The sequence below is a fragment of the Phasianus colchicus genome, chromosome 29, assembly GCF_987193195.1.
Source record: "Phasianus colchicus chromosome 29, bPhaCol1.hap1.1, whole genome shotgun sequence".
NCBI classification, from domain to species: Eukaryota; Metazoa; Chordata; class Aves; order Galliformes; family Phasianidae; genus Phasianus; species Phasianus colchicus.
In genome coordinates, this window is record NC_143464.1 from 5,177,161 (window position 1) to 5,196,233 (window position 19,073).

General features: G+C 64.5%; 3 protein-coding genes across 8 annotated transcripts; 1 reads left to right on the plus strand and 2 right to left on the minus strand.

The window, feature by feature from the left end:
- Positions 1-26: 26 nt before the first annotated feature.
- SSR4 (signal sequence receptor subunit 4) lies at positions 27-2,868 on the minus strand. Its single transcript, XM_090126324.1, has 6 exons — positions 2,742-2,868; positions 2,431-2,549; positions 2,275-2,349; positions 1,698-1,787; positions 1,514-1,579; positions 27-243 (listed from the first exon to the last, which is right to left on the minus strand). The coding sequence occupies exons 1-6, from the start codon at positions 2,794-2,796 to the stop codon at positions 139-141; spliced, it is 510 nt and encodes a 169-aa protein (XP_089982450.1). The 5' UTR covers positions 2,797-2,868; the 3' UTR covers positions 27-138.
- A 460-nt stretch (positions 2,869-3,328) lies between these two features.
- IDH3G (isocitrate dehydrogenase (NAD(+)) 3 non-catalytic subunit gamma) lies at positions 3,329-10,263 on the plus strand. Its single transcript, XM_090126323.1, has 12 exons — positions 3,329-3,486; positions 3,864-3,905; positions 5,142-5,239; positions 5,345-5,457; positions 6,437-6,497; positions 6,601-6,733; positions 7,287-7,420; positions 8,092-8,194; positions 8,805-8,951; positions 9,031-9,125; positions 9,801-9,861; positions 9,949-10,263. Exons 1-12 carry the CDS (start codon positions 3,424-3,426, stop codon positions 10,027-10,029), a joined length of 1,131 nt encoding a protein of 376 aa, XP_089982449.1. The 5' UTR covers positions 3,329-3,423; the 3' UTR covers positions 10,030-10,263.
- On the minus strand, positions 10,260-19,041 carry SRPK3 (SRSF protein kinase 3). 6 transcript variants are annotated; one of them, XM_090126317.1, is made up of 16 exons: positions 18,678-19,041; positions 17,994-18,051; positions 17,393-17,505; positions 16,496-16,604; positions 16,327-16,412; positions 15,537-15,624; positions 15,331-15,433; positions 14,768-14,927; positions 14,126-14,185; positions 13,321-13,417; positions 12,522-12,754; positions 12,066-12,163; positions 11,876-11,983; positions 11,252-11,321; positions 11,065-11,157; positions 10,260-10,491 (listed from the first exon to the last, which is right to left on the minus strand). In XM_090126317.1, exons 1-16 carry the CDS (start codon positions 18,736-18,738, stop codon positions 10,307-10,309), a joined length of 1,722 nt encoding a protein of 573 aa, XP_089982443.1. In that variant the 5' UTR covers positions 18,739-19,041; the 3' UTR covers positions 10,260-10,306. The 6 variants fall into 6 exon arrangements, 5 of the variants coding, with proteins under 5 accessions (XP_089982443.1, XP_089982442.1, XP_089982444.1 ...); XM_090126316.1 differs by having other exon boundaries at positions 15,327-15,433; positions 16,325-16,412; positions 18,678-18,782; XM_090126318.1 differs by having other exon boundaries at positions 14,126-14,151; positions 15,327-15,433; positions 18,678-18,781.
- Positions 19,042-19,073: the final 32 nt, after the last annotated feature.

Consider the following 19,073-nt stretch of genomic DNA (forward strand, 5'->3'; position numbering starts at 1 on the left):
CCCCCCACAATGACACCAAACATCCGTAGGGCATCCAGCCTTTATTGGGGGGCACAGAATTGGGGAAGGGGAGGGGGGGGAACAACCCCAAATTTTGGGGTTCCCCCCCCAGCGGATACTCTGATTTGGGGGGGGGGGCTACGCCTGAATGCTGCTTTTGGTGCTGAAGGCAAAGTAATAAACCAGCAGCCCCACAGCCGCTGCCACCACCTCTGTGGAGACCCAGGGACCGTTCCAGGCACCCTAAAATTGGGGGGGGAGCACAAAATACAAAGGGGGGGTCAATAATGGGATACCACCCCCCCTCCCCAAAACCTCTGCCTTCCAACCAGGGCTGGAAATGACAGGGATTCCATTCATGTGCTCAAGCTGACAGCCCAAAGGGCCCCCATAGCACAGCCCCACATCCCCCCCGCCCCAAATAACCCCCCCATAGCCCCTCCCCCATAAACATCTCCTCTATATCACCCCCCCTTAATATAACCCCCCCATAACCCCCCACTCAATAACCCCCAACAGTAACACCCCCTGAAAAAATCCCCCCCAATAAACCACCCCATAACCCCCCCCCAATAAACACACCCCCCTACATACAACCCCCCCCACCCACACAACCCCCCCAAACCCTCCCCATAACCCTCCTCCCATAACCCCTACCCCATATAACCCTCCCCAATAAAAATCCCCCATAACCCCCCCCTCAGAAACCCCCCCCCCAAACCCTAACCTTAATAACCCCCCAGTAAACCCCGCCCCCATAAACCCCACCCAACCCCCCCAACAACTCCCCCACACCCCTGACCCACCCTTACCCCAACACCCCCCTCCCCCCCCACCAACTCCAATCCGTGCAGCCCCCCCACCCAGAAATTAAGAGGAAATCCACTCCCTCCCTCCAAAAAAAAAAAAAAGAGAAAGTTTAGCCAAAAAGAGGAACCCCCCCCCCCCAGAAAAACGTGCCCAGAACTCCATAATAGCCCAAATGGAAACCCAAAACAAAACCAAGAATCCCCCCCCCCACAAAAAAAGGGAACCGTCCTGTAAAAAGAGGAACCCCTCCCCAAAAAAAGAGGAACCCCCCCCCTCCACGAAAGGACCCCCTCAGCAAAATCCACACGAACTTCATGAACCCCAAACATCAGCAATCTGAACCACCCCCCCCACCCAAAAAAAGGGAGGAAACCCCCCCCGTAAAAACAGACCACCCCCAAAAAAAGTGGAACCCAAACCCCAAAAAAGGCCCCCCCCCCAAAAAAAAGAACCCCCCCCAAAGGGAGGATCCCTCCCAAAAGGACCCCCCCCCCCCCCCCGCACCAAAGGGAACCCTCCCAATCAAAGGGGAAACCTCTGCAAAAAGAAAGGACCACCCCCCCCAAAAAGGATCCTTCTACCAAAAGACAAAGCCCCCCGCCCCAAAAAAAGAGGACACCCCCAACCCAAATGATCTCCCCACAAAAGGGAAACCCTCTCCAAAAAGGGAGGACCCCCCCCAAAAAGAAGGACCCCCCCTCACCCGATGATCCACGCTGACAGTGAAGAGGGGCCGGATTCTGCTCACGTCCTCGTTGTTTCTCTGTGCCTGCAGATTTGGTGGGGGGGGGAAGCACAAATTTGGGGAGGGGGTCACAGGGTTGGGGGGGGGGGGGGTCTCAGCTCTGTGTAAATCCCCCCCCCCCCCCCCCCCCGAAAACACAAACCTTCCTGAGGGCGCTGTAGGATTCCTCATCAAAGAACTTCACCTCATAGGTGCCCGACTGGGCGCTGCGGTGCTCCAGGCTCCACGACACCTAAATTTGGGGGGGGGGAGGGGGGGAGAACAAACCCCAAATATTGGACTTCCCCCCCCAACCCTAAAATTACTTCAAATTCCCCCCCCCCCCGAATCTCATCTCCCCCCTGTGCATGTAAACCCTTTATATTTGGGGGGGGGGGTCTCCACGATCTCAGATCCCATCCAGCCTCTTAATTCCCCCCCCCCAAAAACCCCACATCGAGCCCCAAAAACCCTCTGTGCCGCCCCCACCCCCCATCCAGGACCCCCCAAATCCCCCCCAATATTCATAGGGGACCCCAAAACCCCTCCCCAGACCACGTGGTTTCAACCCCGACCACGTGCCCCCCCCCCAAGGAGCACGTGACCCCCCCCCCCCCCCCAAATTATTCTCGTAGACCCCAAAAATCCTCATTTCGCCCCAAACCTCGAACCACCCCCAGACCTCACGTGACCCCTGCCCAGACCACGTGACCCCTCCCCGGACCACGTGACCCCCGCACCTGGTATCTCCCCACGTCCTGCCCGCGGGTAACGGGGAATTGTTTCCCGTTGACGTCAGCGTACAGAGCCACGTTCTGCGGGACGGACAGAGGCCGCGTTGAGAGCCGGGACCCCCCGGGAGCCCCCCCCCCAAAAAAAACCCCACCGCCCCCCACCTGAGCGCCGTTCTTGCAGGCCAAGGAGATCTCCACCACGAAGACGCTCTCGGAGGAGATGACGGCGTCGGACGTGGTGTAGTAGGACGGGACGATGGTGGGCTCCGGGCACGGCTCGGCTGCGGGGGGGGGAGGGCGCACCGTCACGACCCCCACCCCCAAACTTCAGGCCTCAACCCCGGGCCCCGCACGCAGCCCCCAAATCCGAGCCAAGGCCTCCAAAGTTCGGCCACCCGCCCCCGGCTCAGCGCGCCCCGCGCATCTCTGAGCGCTCCCCGATTCGGCATGGCCCCCCCGGGACCCCTCCGTACCCGCGGAGCGCAGCGCAGCCGCCAGCAGCCCCCACAGCACCGCCAGCGCCGCCATCTTTGCCGCCCGCCCCGCCTTCCGGCCGTGAAACCCCGCCCCTTAGCCAATCAGCGCTGAGCGCAGCCTCGAGGCATCCAATCAGAAATTGGTAAGTGCGGGCTTTCGCGCTGTGACCAATAGGGAGGAAGAGGCCGAGCGCCACGTGGCTCTGCCTCCTGCGAGGGGCGTGGCTACGACGAGGCGCATGCGCAGTACGGACGCCCTCCCGACAAAATGGCCGCTGCGACTTTTATGGCGCTGGAGGAACAGAAGAGAGGTGTGAAAAAAGTCGCGGGAGCCCCACCGCGCATGCGCAGCGAGCTCGCAGCCGCCCGCTTTTTTCTATGTTTCCGTCAGGGCTTAGGCTTTTCGTAGCGACTCTAGCAATTTTACACGGGGGTTTGACGGCGCCCCGGGCCCTGAACAAAATGGCGCCGCTGCGAAGCAGAAGGGAGGCCGCCCAACACGCGCCGCGCCTCGCGGGCACAAAATGGCGGCTACTGCGGGATGTCTCGCGAGATTTCCTACCCGCGCCTCCGAGCAATCTCGCGAGTTTTGGTCCCGCTCCCCCCCCGGCCGCGAAGCCTCGCGATATTTGGAGCTTTCCCTGTCGCGAGATCCCGGCGCGGTGTCAGAGCGGTGGCGATGGCGGCGGCGCTGAGGGCGGTGCGGCGGCTCCGGGCCTTTCCCGCGATTGGGCCGCGCCCGGTGAGTGCCGCAGTGCGGCGGGGATTCGGAGCGGGCTACGGGGCGGCGGGAAGCGCCGAGCGCCGATTGGGTATCGCGCGGAGCTGATTGACGGTGGCTGCGCGCTGATTGGGCAGCGGATAGAAGGGAGGCGGGATTAGCGTGAGGTGACTTGAGTGCTGATTGGCTGGCCCGGTAGAGCCGCTGTTTTGGTGGGTGCTGATTGGTTGAGCGCTCGCGGTGGGGTGGGGCTTACCCAGCAGCGCGCTCGCTGATTGGTGGATATTTCTGAGGGCAGAGCGGTCTGACAGAAGGGCGGTGGGTGGGGGCGGGGGCGGGGGTCGTTTTGGGGCGCTCCGAACCCCCCGGTTCTCGTTCTGATCCCATTCACCCCATAGGCCTGGCTGTCCCATGATGCCGAGCGGCGCCACCTGCAGCCCGTAGGTATCCAAATTTGGGGGGGGGGCGGCTCCTGTGGGGCGTCCTGAGAGCCATTTTGGGGTTTTTGGGGCCCTCAGCCCCCTCTACCGGGGTCTGTGGATCCTTTAAGCCCCTTTATTGGGGTCTGTAGCTCCCTTGACCCCCATTTGGGGTCTGTGGGTCCCTCAGCCCCTCTATATTGGGGACTATGGGTCCCTGAGCCCCCTGTATTCGGGTCTATGGGTCCCTGAGCTGCCTATATTGGGGTCTATGGGTTCCTGAGCCCCCATTTGGGGTCACTGGGTCCCTGAGCTCCCTATATTGGAGTCTGTGGGTCCTTTAGCCCCCCTACATTGGGCTCTTCGGGTCCTGTTTGGGGTCTATGGGTCCCTGAGCTGCCTGTATTGGGGTCTGTGTGTCCCTGAGCCCCCATTTGGTGTCATTGGGTCCTTTAGTCCCCCTATATTGGGCTCTTTGGGTCCCTATGCCCCTTATATTGGGGTTTATGGGTCCCTGAGCCCCCTATATTTAGGCCTATGGGTCCTTTAGCTCCCCTATATTGGGCTCTTTGGGTCTAATTTGGGGTCTATGGGTCCCTGAGCCCCCTGTAGGGGTTTTTGGGTCCTTCAGCTCCTTATATTGGGGTCTATGGGTCCCTCAACCCTCTATATTGGGACTTCTGTGTCCTTTAAGCCCTATTTGGGCTCTTTGTGTCCCTGAGCCTCCTGTATTGGGGTTTGTGGGTCCCTTAGTCCCCTTATTTGGGCTCTTTGGTTCCCTCAGCCCCCTATATTGGGCTCTCTCAGTCGTTTAGCCCCCCCCAGTATTGGGGTTTTTGGGTCCCTGCGCCATATTGAGTTGTTTCCCCCCCCCCAACCATTTTGGGGTCACCGAGCCCCCCCTCTCATTTGTGTTATTTGTATCCCAGAGCCCTCACTGACCCCAACGGGGCTGTAACCCCCCCCACTTTGGGATCACAGAGGGCCCCCCGTTTGCTGTGTGTGCCATGGGAAGGATGGTGGGGGGGAGGGAGGGTCCCGGATTCACCCCCTCCCTGTCTGCAGCCCCCCCCCCCAAACTAACCTCCCCCCCCCTCGGTTTCTCCCCTCCCTGCTCCGCACCCGCCCGCCCCACAGCAGCACAGCATCGTGAGTATGGGAACATGGGGGGGGCAGGAGGGGGGATGCATGGGGGGGCTGAGGTGGGTAGGGGGGGGGGTTGGGGGGGTTCTTGGCATTGACGGTTCTCCCCCACAGCCCCCCCCAGCCAAATATGGCGGCCGCCACACTGTGACGCTGATCCCCGGGGACGGCATCGGGCCGGAGCTGATGCTGCACGTCAAGGAGGTGTTCAGGTGGGCGACCTTCCCCCCGCCATCAGAGGGTCCCGTGGAGGAGTGTGTGTGGGAGGGTTTGTCCTCACCAACCCCCACCCCACCTCCCCCCCCCTCCTTTTCCAGGCACGCCTGCGTCCCCGTGGACTTTGAGGAGGTGAAGGTGAGCGCGGAGGCACCAGAGGACGACGTGCACAACGCCATCATGGCCATCCGGCGCAATGGGGTGGCACTCAAAGGCACGATGGGGGGCTGTCCTGTGGGGTGGGGTCCCTTGGGGGGGGCTGTCCTGTGGGGAGGGGTCCATTGGGGGCTGTCCTGTGGGGTGGGGGTCCATTGGGGGGGGTTGTCCTGTGGGGAGGGGTCCTTTGGGGGCTGTCCTGTGGGGTGGGGGTCCATTGGGGGGGGGGCTGTCCTGTGGGGAGGGGTTCCTTGGGGGCTGTCCTGTGGGGTGGGGGTCCATTGGGGGGGGCTGTCCTTGGGGTGAGGGTCCATTGGGGGGTGTTGTCCTGTGGGGAGGGGTCCCTTGGGGGCTGTCCTGTGGGGTGGGGGTCCATTGGGGGGGGTTGTCCTGTGGGGAGGTGTCCCTTGGGTGGGTTGTCCTGTGGGGTGGGGTCCATTGGGGGGGCTGTCCTGTGGGGAGGGGTCCCTTGGGGGCTGTCCTGTGGGGTGGGGGTCCACTGGGGGGGGTTGTCCTGTGGGGAGGGGTCCCTTGGGTGGGTTGTCCTGTGGGGTGGGGTCCCTTGGGGGCTGTCCTTGGGGTGGGGGGTCTGTGGGATGTTGTCCTTGGGGTCCCATAGGGGGGATTTGGGGGAGACCTGTGGGTTTAACCCCCCCCAACGGGTTGTGTACCTTCCTGTTGGGTCGGTGGCCACCCCCTGGAGTTGTGTGCCCCTATGGGAGGTCGGGGGTCGTCCTTTTGGGTTGGAGACCCTCCCATATGGTTGTGGGTCACTCTGTGGGGGGCTGTTATCAATTCTCCTATGGGGTTTGGGACCCCCGTTGGGTTGGGGACCTCCATGGGTTACTGAGGATCCCCGGATCCTCTCATTGGGTTGGGGGCAACGCCATAGGAGGTTATGGACTTGGGTTGGGAACCCCCACAGGAGGTTATGGGGCCGCCCCATAGAGCTGAGGATCCCCTCATTGGGGTGAGGACCCCCACAGGAGGTTATGGGGCCGCCCCATTGAGGTGAGTATCCCCCCCCCACCCCATAGGTAACATTGAGACCAACCACAACCTCCCTCCCAGCCACAAATCCCGCAATAATCTCATCCGGTGAGCTCCGGGAGGGTGGGGGATGGGGGGGAAAGATGGGCGTTGCCGAGTGGGCGGAGCCTAATGGGGCGTGTCCGTATGGGGGGGGGGCTGGGCGGGGCAGGACCAGCCTGGATCTCTACGCCAACGTCATCCACTGCCAGAGCCTGCCTGGGGTGGAGACCCGGCACCGCGACATCGACATCCTCATCGTCAGGGAGAACACGGAGGGGGAGTACAGCAGCCTGGAGCACGAGGTGTGGCCACGCCCCCCTTTTCTGATTGGCCACGCCCACCGGCCATGCCCTCCCCATTCGGCGGCTCCCTGCCGTTTTGGCCACGCCCCCTTCAGTATGGCTGCCCCTCTTTTGGCCACGCCCCCTTCAGTATGGCCGCCCCTCTTTTGGCCACGCCCCCTTCAGAATGGCTGCACCCTCATTTGGCCACGCCCCCTTTGGCCACGCCCCCTGCGGTACAATCGACCACGCCCCTTCCTCGTCGCCATGCTCACTTTTGGCGTTGCCACGCCCCCCTTTCTTGGCCACACCCCCATTCAACGTTGCCATTGGTCACGCCTTCTCCCCAGCCCCGCCCCCTTCGATACTGCCACGCCCGTTTTTTTGCATTGTTACTTCTTATTGGCCACTTCCCCTTTCAGCCACGCCCCCTCCTTGGCCACGCCCCCCGGCCCCTCTCCTCCCTCCAGCTCCGCCCACCCGCTCTCCTTCCCTCCCCACCCCGGGGGTCTCCCAACCCCTCCCCCCCTCTGTGCTCCCTCCCCACATCTCTGTCGTCCCTCCCCCCCCTCAGAGCGTGGCGGGGGTGGTGGAGAGCCTGAAGATCATCACGGCCGGCCGCTCGCGCCGCATCGCCCACTACGCCTTCGGGCTGGCGCGGAGCGCGGGGCGGCGCTGCGTCACCGCTGTGCACAAAGCCAACATCATGTGGGTCCTGGGGGGTCCTGGGGGCTCCTGGGGGGGGTCCTGGGGACACAAATCAGCATTGTGAGGGTCCTGGGGGGGGTCCTGGGGACACAAATCAGCATCGTGAGGTTCCCGGGGGGTCCTGGGGGGGGTCCTGGGGACACAAATCAGCATCGTGAGGGTCCTGGGGGGGTGTGGGGCCATAAAACCAACATCGTGTGGGTCCTGGGGGCTCCTGGGGGGGTCCTGGGGACACAAATCAGCATAGTGAGGGTCCTGGGGGGGTCCTGGGGGGTCCTGAGGGGGTGTGGGGTTAGAAAGCCAACAACATGTGTGTCCTGGGGGGTTCTGGGGGGTCCTGGGGGGTTGTGGGACCACAAAGCCAACATCATGGGGGGGCCTTGGAGGGTCTGGGGGCACAAAGCCTACATCAGGTGGGGTCTGGGGGGACAAATCAATGCCACGTGGGTCACTGGAGGGTTGGGAGGGCTCTGTGGGGTGGCTTCCCTGCAGTTGGGTCACACGGGAGTCATGTGTGTCTGTTGTGCTGGGGGGCCATCTGTGGGATCTGTGGGGCATCCCATGAGGTTGTGGGGCACCTTATGGGGTTGTGGGATTCCCTATGGGGTTGTGGGGTTTCCTATGGGGTTGTGGGGCTCCCCACGGACGCGTCGTTCCCTTCTGCCCCACAGGAAGCTGGGGGATGGGCTTTTCCTGCAGTGTTGCCAGGAGGTGGCGGCCGAATACCCCGAGATCTCCTTCAACAGCATGATTGTGGACAACACCACCATGCAGGTGGGGCTGCAGCCCCCCAGTAACACCCCAGTAACCCCCCCTCACACCCCCATATTGCTCACAGCCCCCCCAGACCCCCCTTCACACCGTCCCTCATTACTCCCAGTCCCCCCAGTAACCTCCCCACACCCCCGTTACTCTTAATCCCCCCAATAACCTCCTAATTACCCCCCCAGCCCCCCCATTCTTCACAGACCACCCCCAGACCCCCAATAACCCCCCCAGACCCCCCCAGACCCCCTTGTTCCTCACAGTTCCCCCACAATAACCCCCCCACACCCCCCATTGCTTACAGCCCCCCCAATAATTCCCTCCCGGAGTCCCCCCCTTGCTCCCAGCCCTCCAGACTCCCCCCCCATTGCTCCCAGCCCCCTCAATAACTCCTCCAGACCCCCCCCATGGCTCATACCCCCCCCAATACCTGCCCCAGACCCCTTTATTCCTCACAGCCCCCCCAATAACCCCCTCCCAGAGTCCCCCCATGGCTCACAGCCACCCAGTAACCCCCCCAAACCCCCCAATGCTCACAGCCCCCAGACTCCCCACACCCCCAATGCTCCCAGCCCCCCCCACACCCCCCAATGCTCACCACCCCCCCCTCCCCCCCCAGCTGGTGTCCCGCCCACAGCAGTTCGACGTCATGGTGATGCCCAACCTTTACGGGAACATCGTCAACAACGTCTGCGCCGGGCTGGTGGGCGGCCCAGGTTTGGTGCCGGGAGCCAATTATGGCCACGATTATGCCGTGTTTGAGACCGTGAGTTGTGTTTTGGGTGGGGGGAGGTTAACGAGGGGGGGTCCGCGGGGTGATTTGAGCCCCCATCCCATCGTTGCAGGCGACCAGGAACACAGGGAAGAGCATCGCCAACAGGAACATCGCCAACCCCACGGCCGCGCTGCTGGCCGCCTGCATGATGCTGGATCACCTGCGGTGGGCGGGGCTGAGGGAGGGGGCGGGGTTATGGGAATGGGCGGGGCTAAAGGAGGGGCGGGGCCGAGAATGGGGGTGGGGGGAGAATGGGTGGTGGTGGTGCGGGGGTGGGGCTTAGGGGTGGAGTCCAGAGTAGGGGGCGGGGCTTAGGAGGGGCGTGGCTGAGGAGGGGGCGGGGCTTAGGAGGGGTGGGGGCCGGAGCAGGGGGTGGCAGTAAGGAGTGGGGTAAAGGGGAGGGGCTAAAAGGGGCGGGGCTTAGATGTGGGGGTAAAAGGGGGCGGGGCTGAGTGGTAGGCGGGGCTAGGAAAGGAGGAGGGGCCCAGATTGAGGGCAGGGCCGAAAGGGGGCGGGGCTGAAGATGGGCATGATGAGGTGGGGCGGGGCTTAGACGGGCGGGTTGGGTGGTGGGCGGGGCTAAGAGGAGGGGAGGGGCTAAAGAGGTAGGGCAGAGATAAAGAGGGCGGGGCTAAGACAAAGAGGGCGGGGCTTAGCAGGAGGGGGTTGTGCCATGACCAAGGGGCGGGGCTTAGGGAGTTTTAAGCTGGGCAGGTGAGGCTTTGCCATTGGGCTGCCATTGGAGGTGATGCTGGGTGAAGGGGGTGGAGCCTGCGGCCGTGAGCCAATGACGGGAGCTGAACAGTGGGCGTGGCCTCTGCCTGCCCCTCCCCCACCCAGGCTGCACAACCACGCCTCCACAATCCGCCAGGCCGTCCTCGCCTCATTGGATGATCCCAGGGTAAGTCCCGCCCCCCCGCCATGCAGCACCTCCCCTTCCGGTGGGCGCGGCCAATCGGAGCTCCGCCCCCTTTGACCCCGCCCACAGACGCACACCCCGGACATCGGCGGGCAGGGAACGACTTCCGGCGCCGTGCAGAGCATCCTCAGCCACCTGCCCCACGCCTAATACGGGCATGTGGGCGGGGCCAGACCGGGTAGGCGTGGCCCACCCCGTGTGGGCGTGGCGTGGCGCACCCACGTGACAACCGTGGGCGGGGCTGAAACGGCGTGGGTGGAGCCAGAGCCCTTGTGGGCGGGCCCTGAACCGTGTGGGCGTGGCTTGCTTCTGTGGGCGGGGCCAGCAGAAGGTGTGGCAGCGAAGCAACGCGTGCCCAATTAAAATAAATCATCGTCATCTCCATGAGCTGCACACCTTTATTTGGGGGGGGGGGGCGTGGGCGGGGCTATGGGCGGAGCCAGGGGTGCCGCAGGCACTGAGCTGCCGTGGCTCGCTGCGACGGCTCGAAGGCCAGCATGGGGCGCAGGAAGCGCGTGAAGGCGGCGGCGGCTCCGCGGGGCCACTCGTATTTCTCCTGCAGCACCGCCCGCAGCCCCCACGGCCGCAGGTGCCGGATGTGGCGCAGCTCCCCTGGGGGCAGGGCAAAAAGGGAGGGGGTCACGTCCACCATCAAGCCCCCAGCCCCCCCCACAAACTCATGCTGTGTAACTGCAGCTCCAACTTCCACGCACTCCATGCGCCCTCATCCCCCCCCCCGCAGCCCATCCTTCAATTTGCATAACCCCGCCCACAAGCATTAGCCCCGCCCACAGCCCCGCAGTCCCGCGTATGCATAGCGCCATCACATTTGCATAGCCCCGCCCCTCGCGCAGCTAAGCCACGCCCCAAGCTCTACCCTTGCCCTTAACCCGAGCTTTCAATAGCGCTACCCTGCATTTGCATAACCCCGCCCACTACGCGCTCATCCCCCACCGCATTCATTTGCATAACCCCACCCACCACACACGTTTCCATGACCTCACCCCATATTAGCATAGCCACACCCACTAAACACGTGCATATTGCATTTGCATAACCCCGCCTACCAATTTACATAACTCCGCCCCCACCCTTACCCACCCACATCCCCCCCACATTCAGCCCCCCATAACGGCACCCCCAGCCCCCCAACCCCACTCAGCCCCCCCCCCTTGCCCCCCCCACCTCTCCTGTTGAAGAACTCTCTGGAATATCGGCCCCCCAGCGCCACGTGGCGGGGGATCTCCCCCAGCAGCTCCATCACGTGGGCGATGTGGTCTGGAGTTGGGGGGGGACAGACAGCGTTGCACCCCCTGCATCCCCCGACCCCCCCCCCAATATCCCCACAACGCCCCCCCAGCCCCCCCCTTACCCTCATCCCTGCTGTAATCCTCCCCTGAGTGCGGCTCAAACAGGTAATCGCCTGTGGCCAATTCGAAAGCCTGGGGGGGGGGATGGGTTTAACCGTGGGGTGCTGTGGGGTGGCTGTGGGGCAGCTATGGGGTGGCTGTGGGGTGGCTGTGGGGCAGCTATGGGGTGGCTGTGGGGTGGCCACAGGGCAGCTATGAGGTGCTATGAGGCACCATGGGGTGCTACGAGCTGGCTATGGGGTGCTTATGGAGCAGCTATGGGGCACTATGGGGTGCTACATGGCACTGTGCGGTGGCTATGAGGTGCTATTTGGCACTATGGGGTGCTATGGGGCACTGTGGGGTGGCTATGGGGTGCTATGGGGCGCTATGTGGCGCTATGAGACGCTATGGGGTGGCTATGGAGTGCTATAGGGCGCTATGGGGCGCTGTGAGGTGACTATGGGGTGCTATGGGGCATTATGGGGTGGCTATGGGGTGCTATAGGGCGCTGAGGGGCGCTGTGGGGTGGCTATGGGGTGCTACAGGGTGCTATGGGGTAACTATGGGGTGCTATAGAGCACTACAGGACATTATGGGGCACTACGGGGCGGCTATGGGGCGCTGTGGGGCGCTGTGGGGCTGACCATGCAGGCGGTGCTCCAGATGTCGGCAGGCGGGCCGTACTCGGCTCCCAGCAGCACCTCCAGCGCTCGGTACTGCCGCGTCTGGATGTCCTCGGTGAAGTGGTGGTGCTGGGGGGGGCGGGGGGGGTCAGGGGTCGTTTCCTCCCCCCCCTCCATCAAAGCCCCCCCCCCCCCCCATCCTCATCCTCACCACCCAGCAGCCGTTGCCCAGGTCCGCGATCTTCACGCGCAGCCGCGGGGCGCTGCGGGGGTCCAAGGGGTTTTCCAGCCCCGGGGGGACCCCAAAACCTGGGGGGGGGGGCAAAAAAGGGGGGAGGGGAAGCGTGGAGGGGGGGGGGGGCAGCACTCCCCCAAATCCCAACAGCCTTCCCCCCCCGAACATCAAACTGCCCCCCCCGATCCCAAACACCCCCACAACCCCGAATACCACCACAGCCCCCCCACCCCCAAACCCCCCCGACCCCCCCCCAAAACCCCACATCGCCCCCCAACCTCCTCCCCACCACCTCCCCACAGCCCCCCCATAACATCCCCCATCACCCCCTAAATTCCCCCAACCCCCCCCAGCCCCCTCCCATCACCCCCCATTACCCCACAACCCGTCGCCCCCCACCCCCCCTTACCCCCCAGCCCCCTCCCCACTCACCGGGTGCCGCTGTTCCCCCCCCCGACCCCCCCGAGATGAGGGAGCTGGAGGTCAGCGCCGAGTCGGAGGCGGAGCTGAGGCTGGGGGGGGGGCGGCACCTCGGCCCCCCCCCCGGGGATCCGCAGGACCCCCCCGACCCCCCCCCGTCACTGGAGCCCCCGGCCGGCGCCGTGTGAACCCCCGACGAGGAGGCGCCGCTGGGGGGGCTGCCCCCCCCCCGCCTTCCTCGGCCTCTGTGGGATGAGGGACCCCTTCAGCCCCCCCCTAAAAAAAATTTGGGGGGGGGGGTCCCCAAAGATGGTCCCCCCCCATGTATTGGTCCCCTCCACAACGACCCCTCCCCAAAGTGCCCCCCCCCCCAAATTAACCCGCCCCAAAAATTCCCTCCATCCCAAAAGCCCCCCCCCAAAGACCCCTCCCGATTCCCCCCCCCCAGTAACTCCTCCCAGTGACCCCCCCCCAAATGACCCACACCCAATGACCCCCTCCCTCGGTGCCCCCTCCCCCCAAGGCCCCCCCCCGCAATGACCCCCCCTTGGTGCCCCCCCACCCAATGACGCCCCCCTTGTTGCCCCCTCCCCCCAATGACCCCCCCCCTTGGTGCCCCCCCCCAAATAACCCCCCCCCGCTGCCCTCCCCCCCAATGACCCCCCCCTCGGTGCCCCCCCCAATACCCCCTCACCCTTGGTGCCCTCCCCTGCACTGACCCCCCCATCTTGGTGCCCCACTCCCCCCAGTGGCCCCCCCCCCCCGGTGTCCCCACACCCCCCAAACACCCCCCCCCCGGTGCCCCCCCCACCGTGTCTCCAGCCCCCCCGCAGCCCCTCCACGTCCCGCAGCCTCTGCTCCATCTGACGCCGCCTCCGTCGCCGCCGCCGCCGCTGCGTGCGGCTCAGCTGTGATTTGGGGGGGGTGATAAAAAGGGGGGGGGGGGCACCGAGGGGGGGGTTAATGGGGGGGGCAGCTTTGGTGGGGGGGAGTTGTATATGGGGGGGTGGGAGTCGCTGCAGGGGGGGGGGAAATGAAGGAGGGGTCGTTGGGGGCGGTTGTTGGGGGGTGGCTTAATATGTGGGGTTTTTTTTGGGGGGGGAAGGAACCAAGGAGAAGTGATTGGGGGGGGGGGTCGTTGGGGGGAGGTTAATATATGGGGGGGGGGGTTTTGGAAGGGGGGGTAAAAGCAGAGAGGAATTGGGGGGGGGGTAATATAAGGGGGGGTCTTTTGAGGCGGGGGGGGGCACCCTGGGAGAAGGGAGGGTCGTTGAGGGGGATGGGATGGGGGGGCGTTGGGGGGGGCCACTCGGGGCAGGGTATTGAAGGGGGATGGGGGGGATATTAATAGGGGGGGGGGCACCAAAGGGGGGGTTAATATATGGGGGGGGTCTTTTGGGAAAGGGGGGGGCACCCGGGGGGAAGTTGGGATGGGGGGGGGGAGTGGGGGGGTGGGTCACCCATGGGGGGGTTATTGAGGGGGGAGGGGCAAAGGGGGGCTCCCCGGTCACTGGGGGGGGGCACTGGGGGGGGATGATGGCAAGGGTGGGGGTCCGGGGGGGGCGTTATAAGGGAGGATGGCAGCCGGGGGGGGGTTGGGGGGGGCTGGGACTCACCGGGATTTCCTGTGGGGCTGAACTGACTGCAGAGAGAAAATGGGGGGGGTCCATAAGGGGCTGCAGGGGGGTGGGGAGGGGGCAGATTATTGGGGTCATCAGTGGGGTTACGGGGGGGTCCTGGGGGTGTTTGGGTGAAGGGGGGTCCGTATGGGATCAATTGGGGTCTCTGTGGGCACAGAACGGTTCCTGTGGGGTCTGGGGGGGGGATTTGGGGTCTTTAGGTGGGTATAGGGTTTGTGGGGGGATATGGGGTCCATAGAGGGGTATAGGGCCTTGGGGGGGATCTGGGGTCTGGGGGGAGGAGGAGTATTGGGTCTGGGGGGGATCCATGGGGCACTATGGGGTCTGAATTGGGGGATATGGGGTCTGTGCAGGGACACAGGGTTTTTAGGGGCCTATGGGGTGCTGCGGGGTCTATGGGGCAATATGGGGTCTGTAGGGGGGATATAGGGTCGGAGGGGAGATACGGGGTCTGGGGGGGGGGTCTATGGGGCGCTGTGGGGTCTGTGGGGTGCTACGGGATCTATGGGGCGACACGGGGTCTGCGGGGGGGATATAGAATCCATGTTATAATATGGGGTATGTGGGGGGATATGGGGTCCGGGGGGCTTATGGGGCGCTGCGGGGTCCCAGCAGTACCTGCACTCTTTGGGGGGCTGCCCCCCCTCGCCCACTGCGCCGCCTCGGCCGCCATGAGGCGCACGAAGGGCTCCCCGATGCACAGCAGCACGTTCTCGGGTTTGATGTCCGTGTGGATGATCTTGCACTTGGTGTGGAGGTAGTCCAGGCCCTCCAGCACCTGGGGGTGGGGGGACATGTTTAGGGGAGGAGGGGGGGGACCCCACATTGGGGGGGCACACCCCGTATCGGGGGGGAGGCACCCCAGTGGAAGGGGTTTGAGTTCGGTGTCCCTGAAGCCATTGGTTGGCCCTACGGGGTAACGGGGGGCTCTGAGGGGGCACTGGGGGGGTGTGTGTGGGGGGGAAAGGGGTCACAGAGGAGTTATGGGGGGCTGTGGGGGGAAACGGGGTGCCAAAAAAGGATTTGGGGTCCTTATGGGGTGCATTGGGGGGGCCTGTGAGGATGCGTCGGGTCCCTGTGGGTGCAGGGAGAGCTCTGGGTGATCTGGGGGGTGGGGGCTCTATGGGGTGGGATGTGGGGTGGGGGCCCTGTGGGGCAGGCTGTGGGGCAGCCCCACCTGCCTGACGATGCTCTTGACGCAGGGCAGCGGCAGCCCCTGGTAGTTGGAGCGGATGATCCAGCGCAGCAGTTGGTGGCCCAGCACCTCCAGCACCATCACAACGTCTGGGGGGGGTCAAGGAACCCACGGGGGGGTGGGGGGGGATGTGGGGTGGGGTGATGGGGGCAGTTATGGGGTGTGGGGGGGGTCGGGGGTCCCAAAGGATACGGACGCCGTTGATCCCTGAGATGCGGAAGTGGTCGAGGAGCTGCACGATGTTGTCCCGATTGGGGTCCGTGGGGTCGGAATCCCGAACCTGGGGGGGAATACAGGGGGGTTTGGGGGGGGGATATGGGGTGTTGGGGGGGTTATGGGGAGTTGGGGGGGACTGTGGGGGTTTTAGGAGAACACGGCAGGGTTTAGAACTGACTATGGGGGTTTAGCGGGGATATGGGGGGTTTGGGGGGGCTATGGAGATTTGGGGGGGGAAATATGGGGGTGTTAAGGGGGATTTATGGGGGATATGGGGGTTTGGGGGGGAATGGGGTCTTCTGGGGGGACTATGGAGTTTTGGGGGGCTTGGGGGGTATATGGGGTGGATACAAGGGTTTTGAAGGGGGGACAAGGGTCTTCTGAGGTGGGGTTTTGGGGGGGATATTGGGGGTTCTGGGGGGGGTTTGGTGGATATGGGGGGTATGGAGGGATCTGGGAGAGGTTTGGGGGGGAACACGGGGGTCTAGGGGGAATACGGGGGGTTTTGAAGGGGATTTAGGGGTGTTCTGGGGGGTACGGGTTTTTTTTGGGGGGGATTTGGGGCAGGATATGGGGGGTTTTGGGAGGGGAGATGGGGGTTGGGGGGGGATCTGGGGGGTGGAAAGGGGATTTGGGGGGGATGTGGGGCTTTGGGAGGAGTTTTGGGGGGATCTGGGGGTTTTGAGGAGGGTCTGGGGGGTCTTCTTGGGGGGTGGGGGGGCACGGGGGGGTTTGGGGGGGTATTTTTTGGGGGGGCTCCTCACACATTTCAGCAGCCGGATCTCATCCAGCGCCGTCTCAGTGTACTGCGCCGCGCTCCTCACCACCTTCAGCGCCACAAAGCGCTTCCTCCTTTTTTTTTGGGGGGGGTGCACAGAATTGAGGGCGGGGGTCTCCGGGACCCCCCCCCCCCAGCCCCTCCCCCCATCACTCACCGCGTGTCCCAGCACAGCCACACGGTGGCGAAATGCCCCCAGCCCAGCTTGCGCAGCACGTGGTACCGCCCCTGCAGCCGATCCCCGATGTGCACGGGGTGGTACCCGCCTGGGGGGGGGGCAAAGGGAGACCCCCCCAAAACAAAACAACGTTTGGGGACCACCCCCCCAACGCGCTCAGGACCCCCCCGACATCAGGAGGTGCCGCGTTTGTGGGCCCCGGCCCCTGCGTTTAGGGTTCCCCCCCGCCCTCCCCGCCCGAGCATTAGGGGCCCACCCCTCGCTTGGGACAAACTCTCCCCCCCAAAAGATTTGGGGACCGCCCCACACAATTTTGGGATCCTCCCCCCTCGAGGTTTGTGGACCCCCCCCTCACTTTGGGACCCCCACCAAGGTTGGAGGATTGCCCATCTGAGACCCCCCATCTTTGGGACCCCCCCCAAAGGTTTGCAGACCCCTCCCCCAATCCTGGGACCCCCCCCCCCCCCCGAGATTTGTAGACACCCCCACAATTTGCCCCCCCCATTTTGGGACCCCCTCACAAAGGTTTGCAGACCCCCCTCCATTTTCAGATGCCCCCCAGTTTTGCAGACCCCCCCCACTTTAGGACCCCCACCAAGGTTTTGTGACCCCCCCCCCCCCACTTCAGGATCCTCCCCTACATTTTAAGACCCCCCCCCACTTTGGGACCCCCCCCGAGGTTTGCGACCCCCCCCCAACTTTAGGAACCCCACAAAGTTTGCAGACCCCCCCCACACACACTTTGGGACCCTCCCCCAACCAACACTGCACACTCACATACCCCCCCATTTTGGGACCCCCCCCTCCTTCACTCAGGACCCCCCCACGGATCCCGAATCCCCCCCTCCCCCATTTCTGCCCCCCCCCCCCCCCCACCTTTGCAGTAATCTCGGGGGTCCTCCTGCTCCCCTTCGTCCCACCCCAACAGGGGGGGAAGGGCGGGGGGGGGCCCTGGGGAGGCATCCTGGGGGAGGGGGGGGCTGGGGGTCCTGGGTGGGAGGGGAGCAGCGTTGGGACCCCCCCTCGGCCCCCCCTCATCGCTTCTCTCCCCCATGCCGAGGGCCGACCCCATGGAGCCGCCCCCCCCCCCCCCCCGCAGCTGGAATTGGGGGGGGGAGCAGGGTAGGGGGGGCTGCAAAGCATTATGGGACATTTAACCCCCCGCTCCCTCCCTCTCCCCCAATTAAAAATAGAAGTGAGCTCAGGGCAGCGCTGGGTTAAAAATACCATGGGGAGGAATGGGGGCCCCGTGGGGGGGGGTCTGAGCCCCCACCCCCACCCCACAGCACCCATAGGGGTCTGCGGCACCTTGGGGGGGGGGGGTTATTATTGGCGGGGGTTTTTGTGAGGGGGGGTTATTGGGGTTGGGGACATGGGGGGGGGGTATCTGGGGGGTACTGGGGGGCATTTTGTTGGGGGGGGCATTTGGGGGTGAGGGATATTTGGGTTGGGGGGATATTTGGGGTGGGGCTCTCACCGCGGTGGCTGCTTTAATTTTTTGTCCCTTTTCCTTTTTTTTTTCTTTCTGCCGATATCTGAGAGTGGGGGGGTGGGGGGGGGGGGTGAGGAGAACGAATGGAAGGGGGGGAACCCCGCAATTGAGACCCCCCCCCACCGCCCACCCCCCTCATTCCTTCACAAAGTGCCCCAAAGCCCCCTTCACCTCCTGACCCCCATCCAAACCCACCCCCTCATAATCTCACAGCCCTGCTTTTACCACAGAGCCCCCCCAAGACCCCTCAGGACCCCCCCAGACCCACTTTTACCTCACGGACCCCCCCCCCAAGACTCCCCCAGACCCACTTTTTTCCCACAAAACCCCTCAGGACTCCTCCAAACCCCCACAAAGTGCACCCCCCCCAACCCCCAGACCCACTTTTACCTCACGGATCCCCTCAGGACCCCCCTAAGCCCCACTTTTACCTCACAAATCCCCTACAGACCCCCCCCACACCCACTTTTACCTCACAAATTCCCTCAGGACCCCCCCCCAAACCCCTTCCCCTCCCCCCCCCACCTCAGGCCCCACTTTTACCACAGCCCCCCCCAGGATTCCCCCCAAGCCCCCGTTTCCCCTCACCGCCGCCCTTCCCCCCCCTTTTACCTCAGCTCCGCTCAATTCCTCACTTTTTCCCTCAAAAATCGCCTTTTTTTCCCTCACCTGTCCTCGCGCCCGCCGCCCCCCCGCGCAGCTCCATGCCGCGCGCCGCCGCTCTGCGCATGCGCGGCTCCCCTCACAGCAGAGGAGGGGCGGGAAACGGCCCCGACGAGCGCGGGCCAATGGGAAGCGCCCGACGGGCCTTAGCCCCGCCCTCAGCTGTCGCCATGGAGACGACGCCCGGCGCGCTTGGTCGCGTCGTATAACACGCGACGCCTCGGCCGCTGATTGGCTGTCGCTTGCGTCATCATCCAGCGACTCGCTGCCATGGCAACGGCTGGGCGCCCGCGCGGCCTAGTAGGCCCCGCGCCCCTGAAGTTGGCCTTCGCTTTCCAAAAACGGCGCTTTTATCCCCAAAACGGAACCCAGGCGCACAGATGAGGACCGCTGAGGCGCCCC

What these genes read in the sequence shown, in the direction of transcription:
- IDH3G (XM_090126323.1), top strand. Translation starts at nt 3,424, where the DNA reads ATGGCGGCGGCGCTGAGGGCGGTGCGGCGGCTCCGGGCCTTTCCCGCG. An exon ending in ACAGCAGCCTGGAGCACGAG is followed by an intron (nt 6,734 to 7,286) that starts GTGTGGCCACGC and finishes CCCCCCCCTCAG; the next exon opens with AGCGTGGCGGGGGTGGTGGA. An exon ending in CCTCATTGGATGATCCCAGG is followed by an intron (nt 9,862 to 9,948) that starts GTAAGTCCCGCC and finishes CCCCGCCCACAG; the next exon opens with ACGCACACCCCGGACATCGG.
- SSR4 (XM_090126324.1), bottom strand. Translation starts at nt 2,796, where the DNA reads ATGGCGGCGCTGGCGGTGCTGTGGGGGCTGCTGGCGGCTGCGCTGCGC. An exon ending in CCTGCAAGAACGGCGCTCAG is followed by an intron (nt 2,350 to 2,430) that starts GTGGGGGGCGGT and finishes TCCGTCCCGCAG; the next exon opens with AACGTGGCTCTGTACGCTGA. An exon ending in CTGTCAGCGTGGATCATCGG is followed by an intron (nt 244 to 1,513) that starts GTGAGGGGGGGT and finishes CCCCAATTTTAG; the next exon opens with GGTGCCTGGAACGGTCCCTG.
- SRPK3 (XM_090126316.1), bottom strand. Translation starts at nt 18,738, where the DNA reads ATGCGCAGAGCGGCGGCGCGCGGCATGGAGCTGCGCGGGGGGGCGGCG. An exon ending in CCCCCGAGATTACTGCAAAG is followed by an intron (nt 16,605 to 17,392) that starts GTGGGGGGGGGG and finishes CCCCCCCCCCAG; the next exon opens with GCGGGTACCACCCCGTGCAC. An exon ending in TGGGCAACGGCTGCTGGGTG is followed by an intron (nt 11,984 to 12,065) that starts GTGAGGATGAGG and finishes CGCCCCCCCCAG; the next exon opens with CACCACCACTTCACCGAGGA.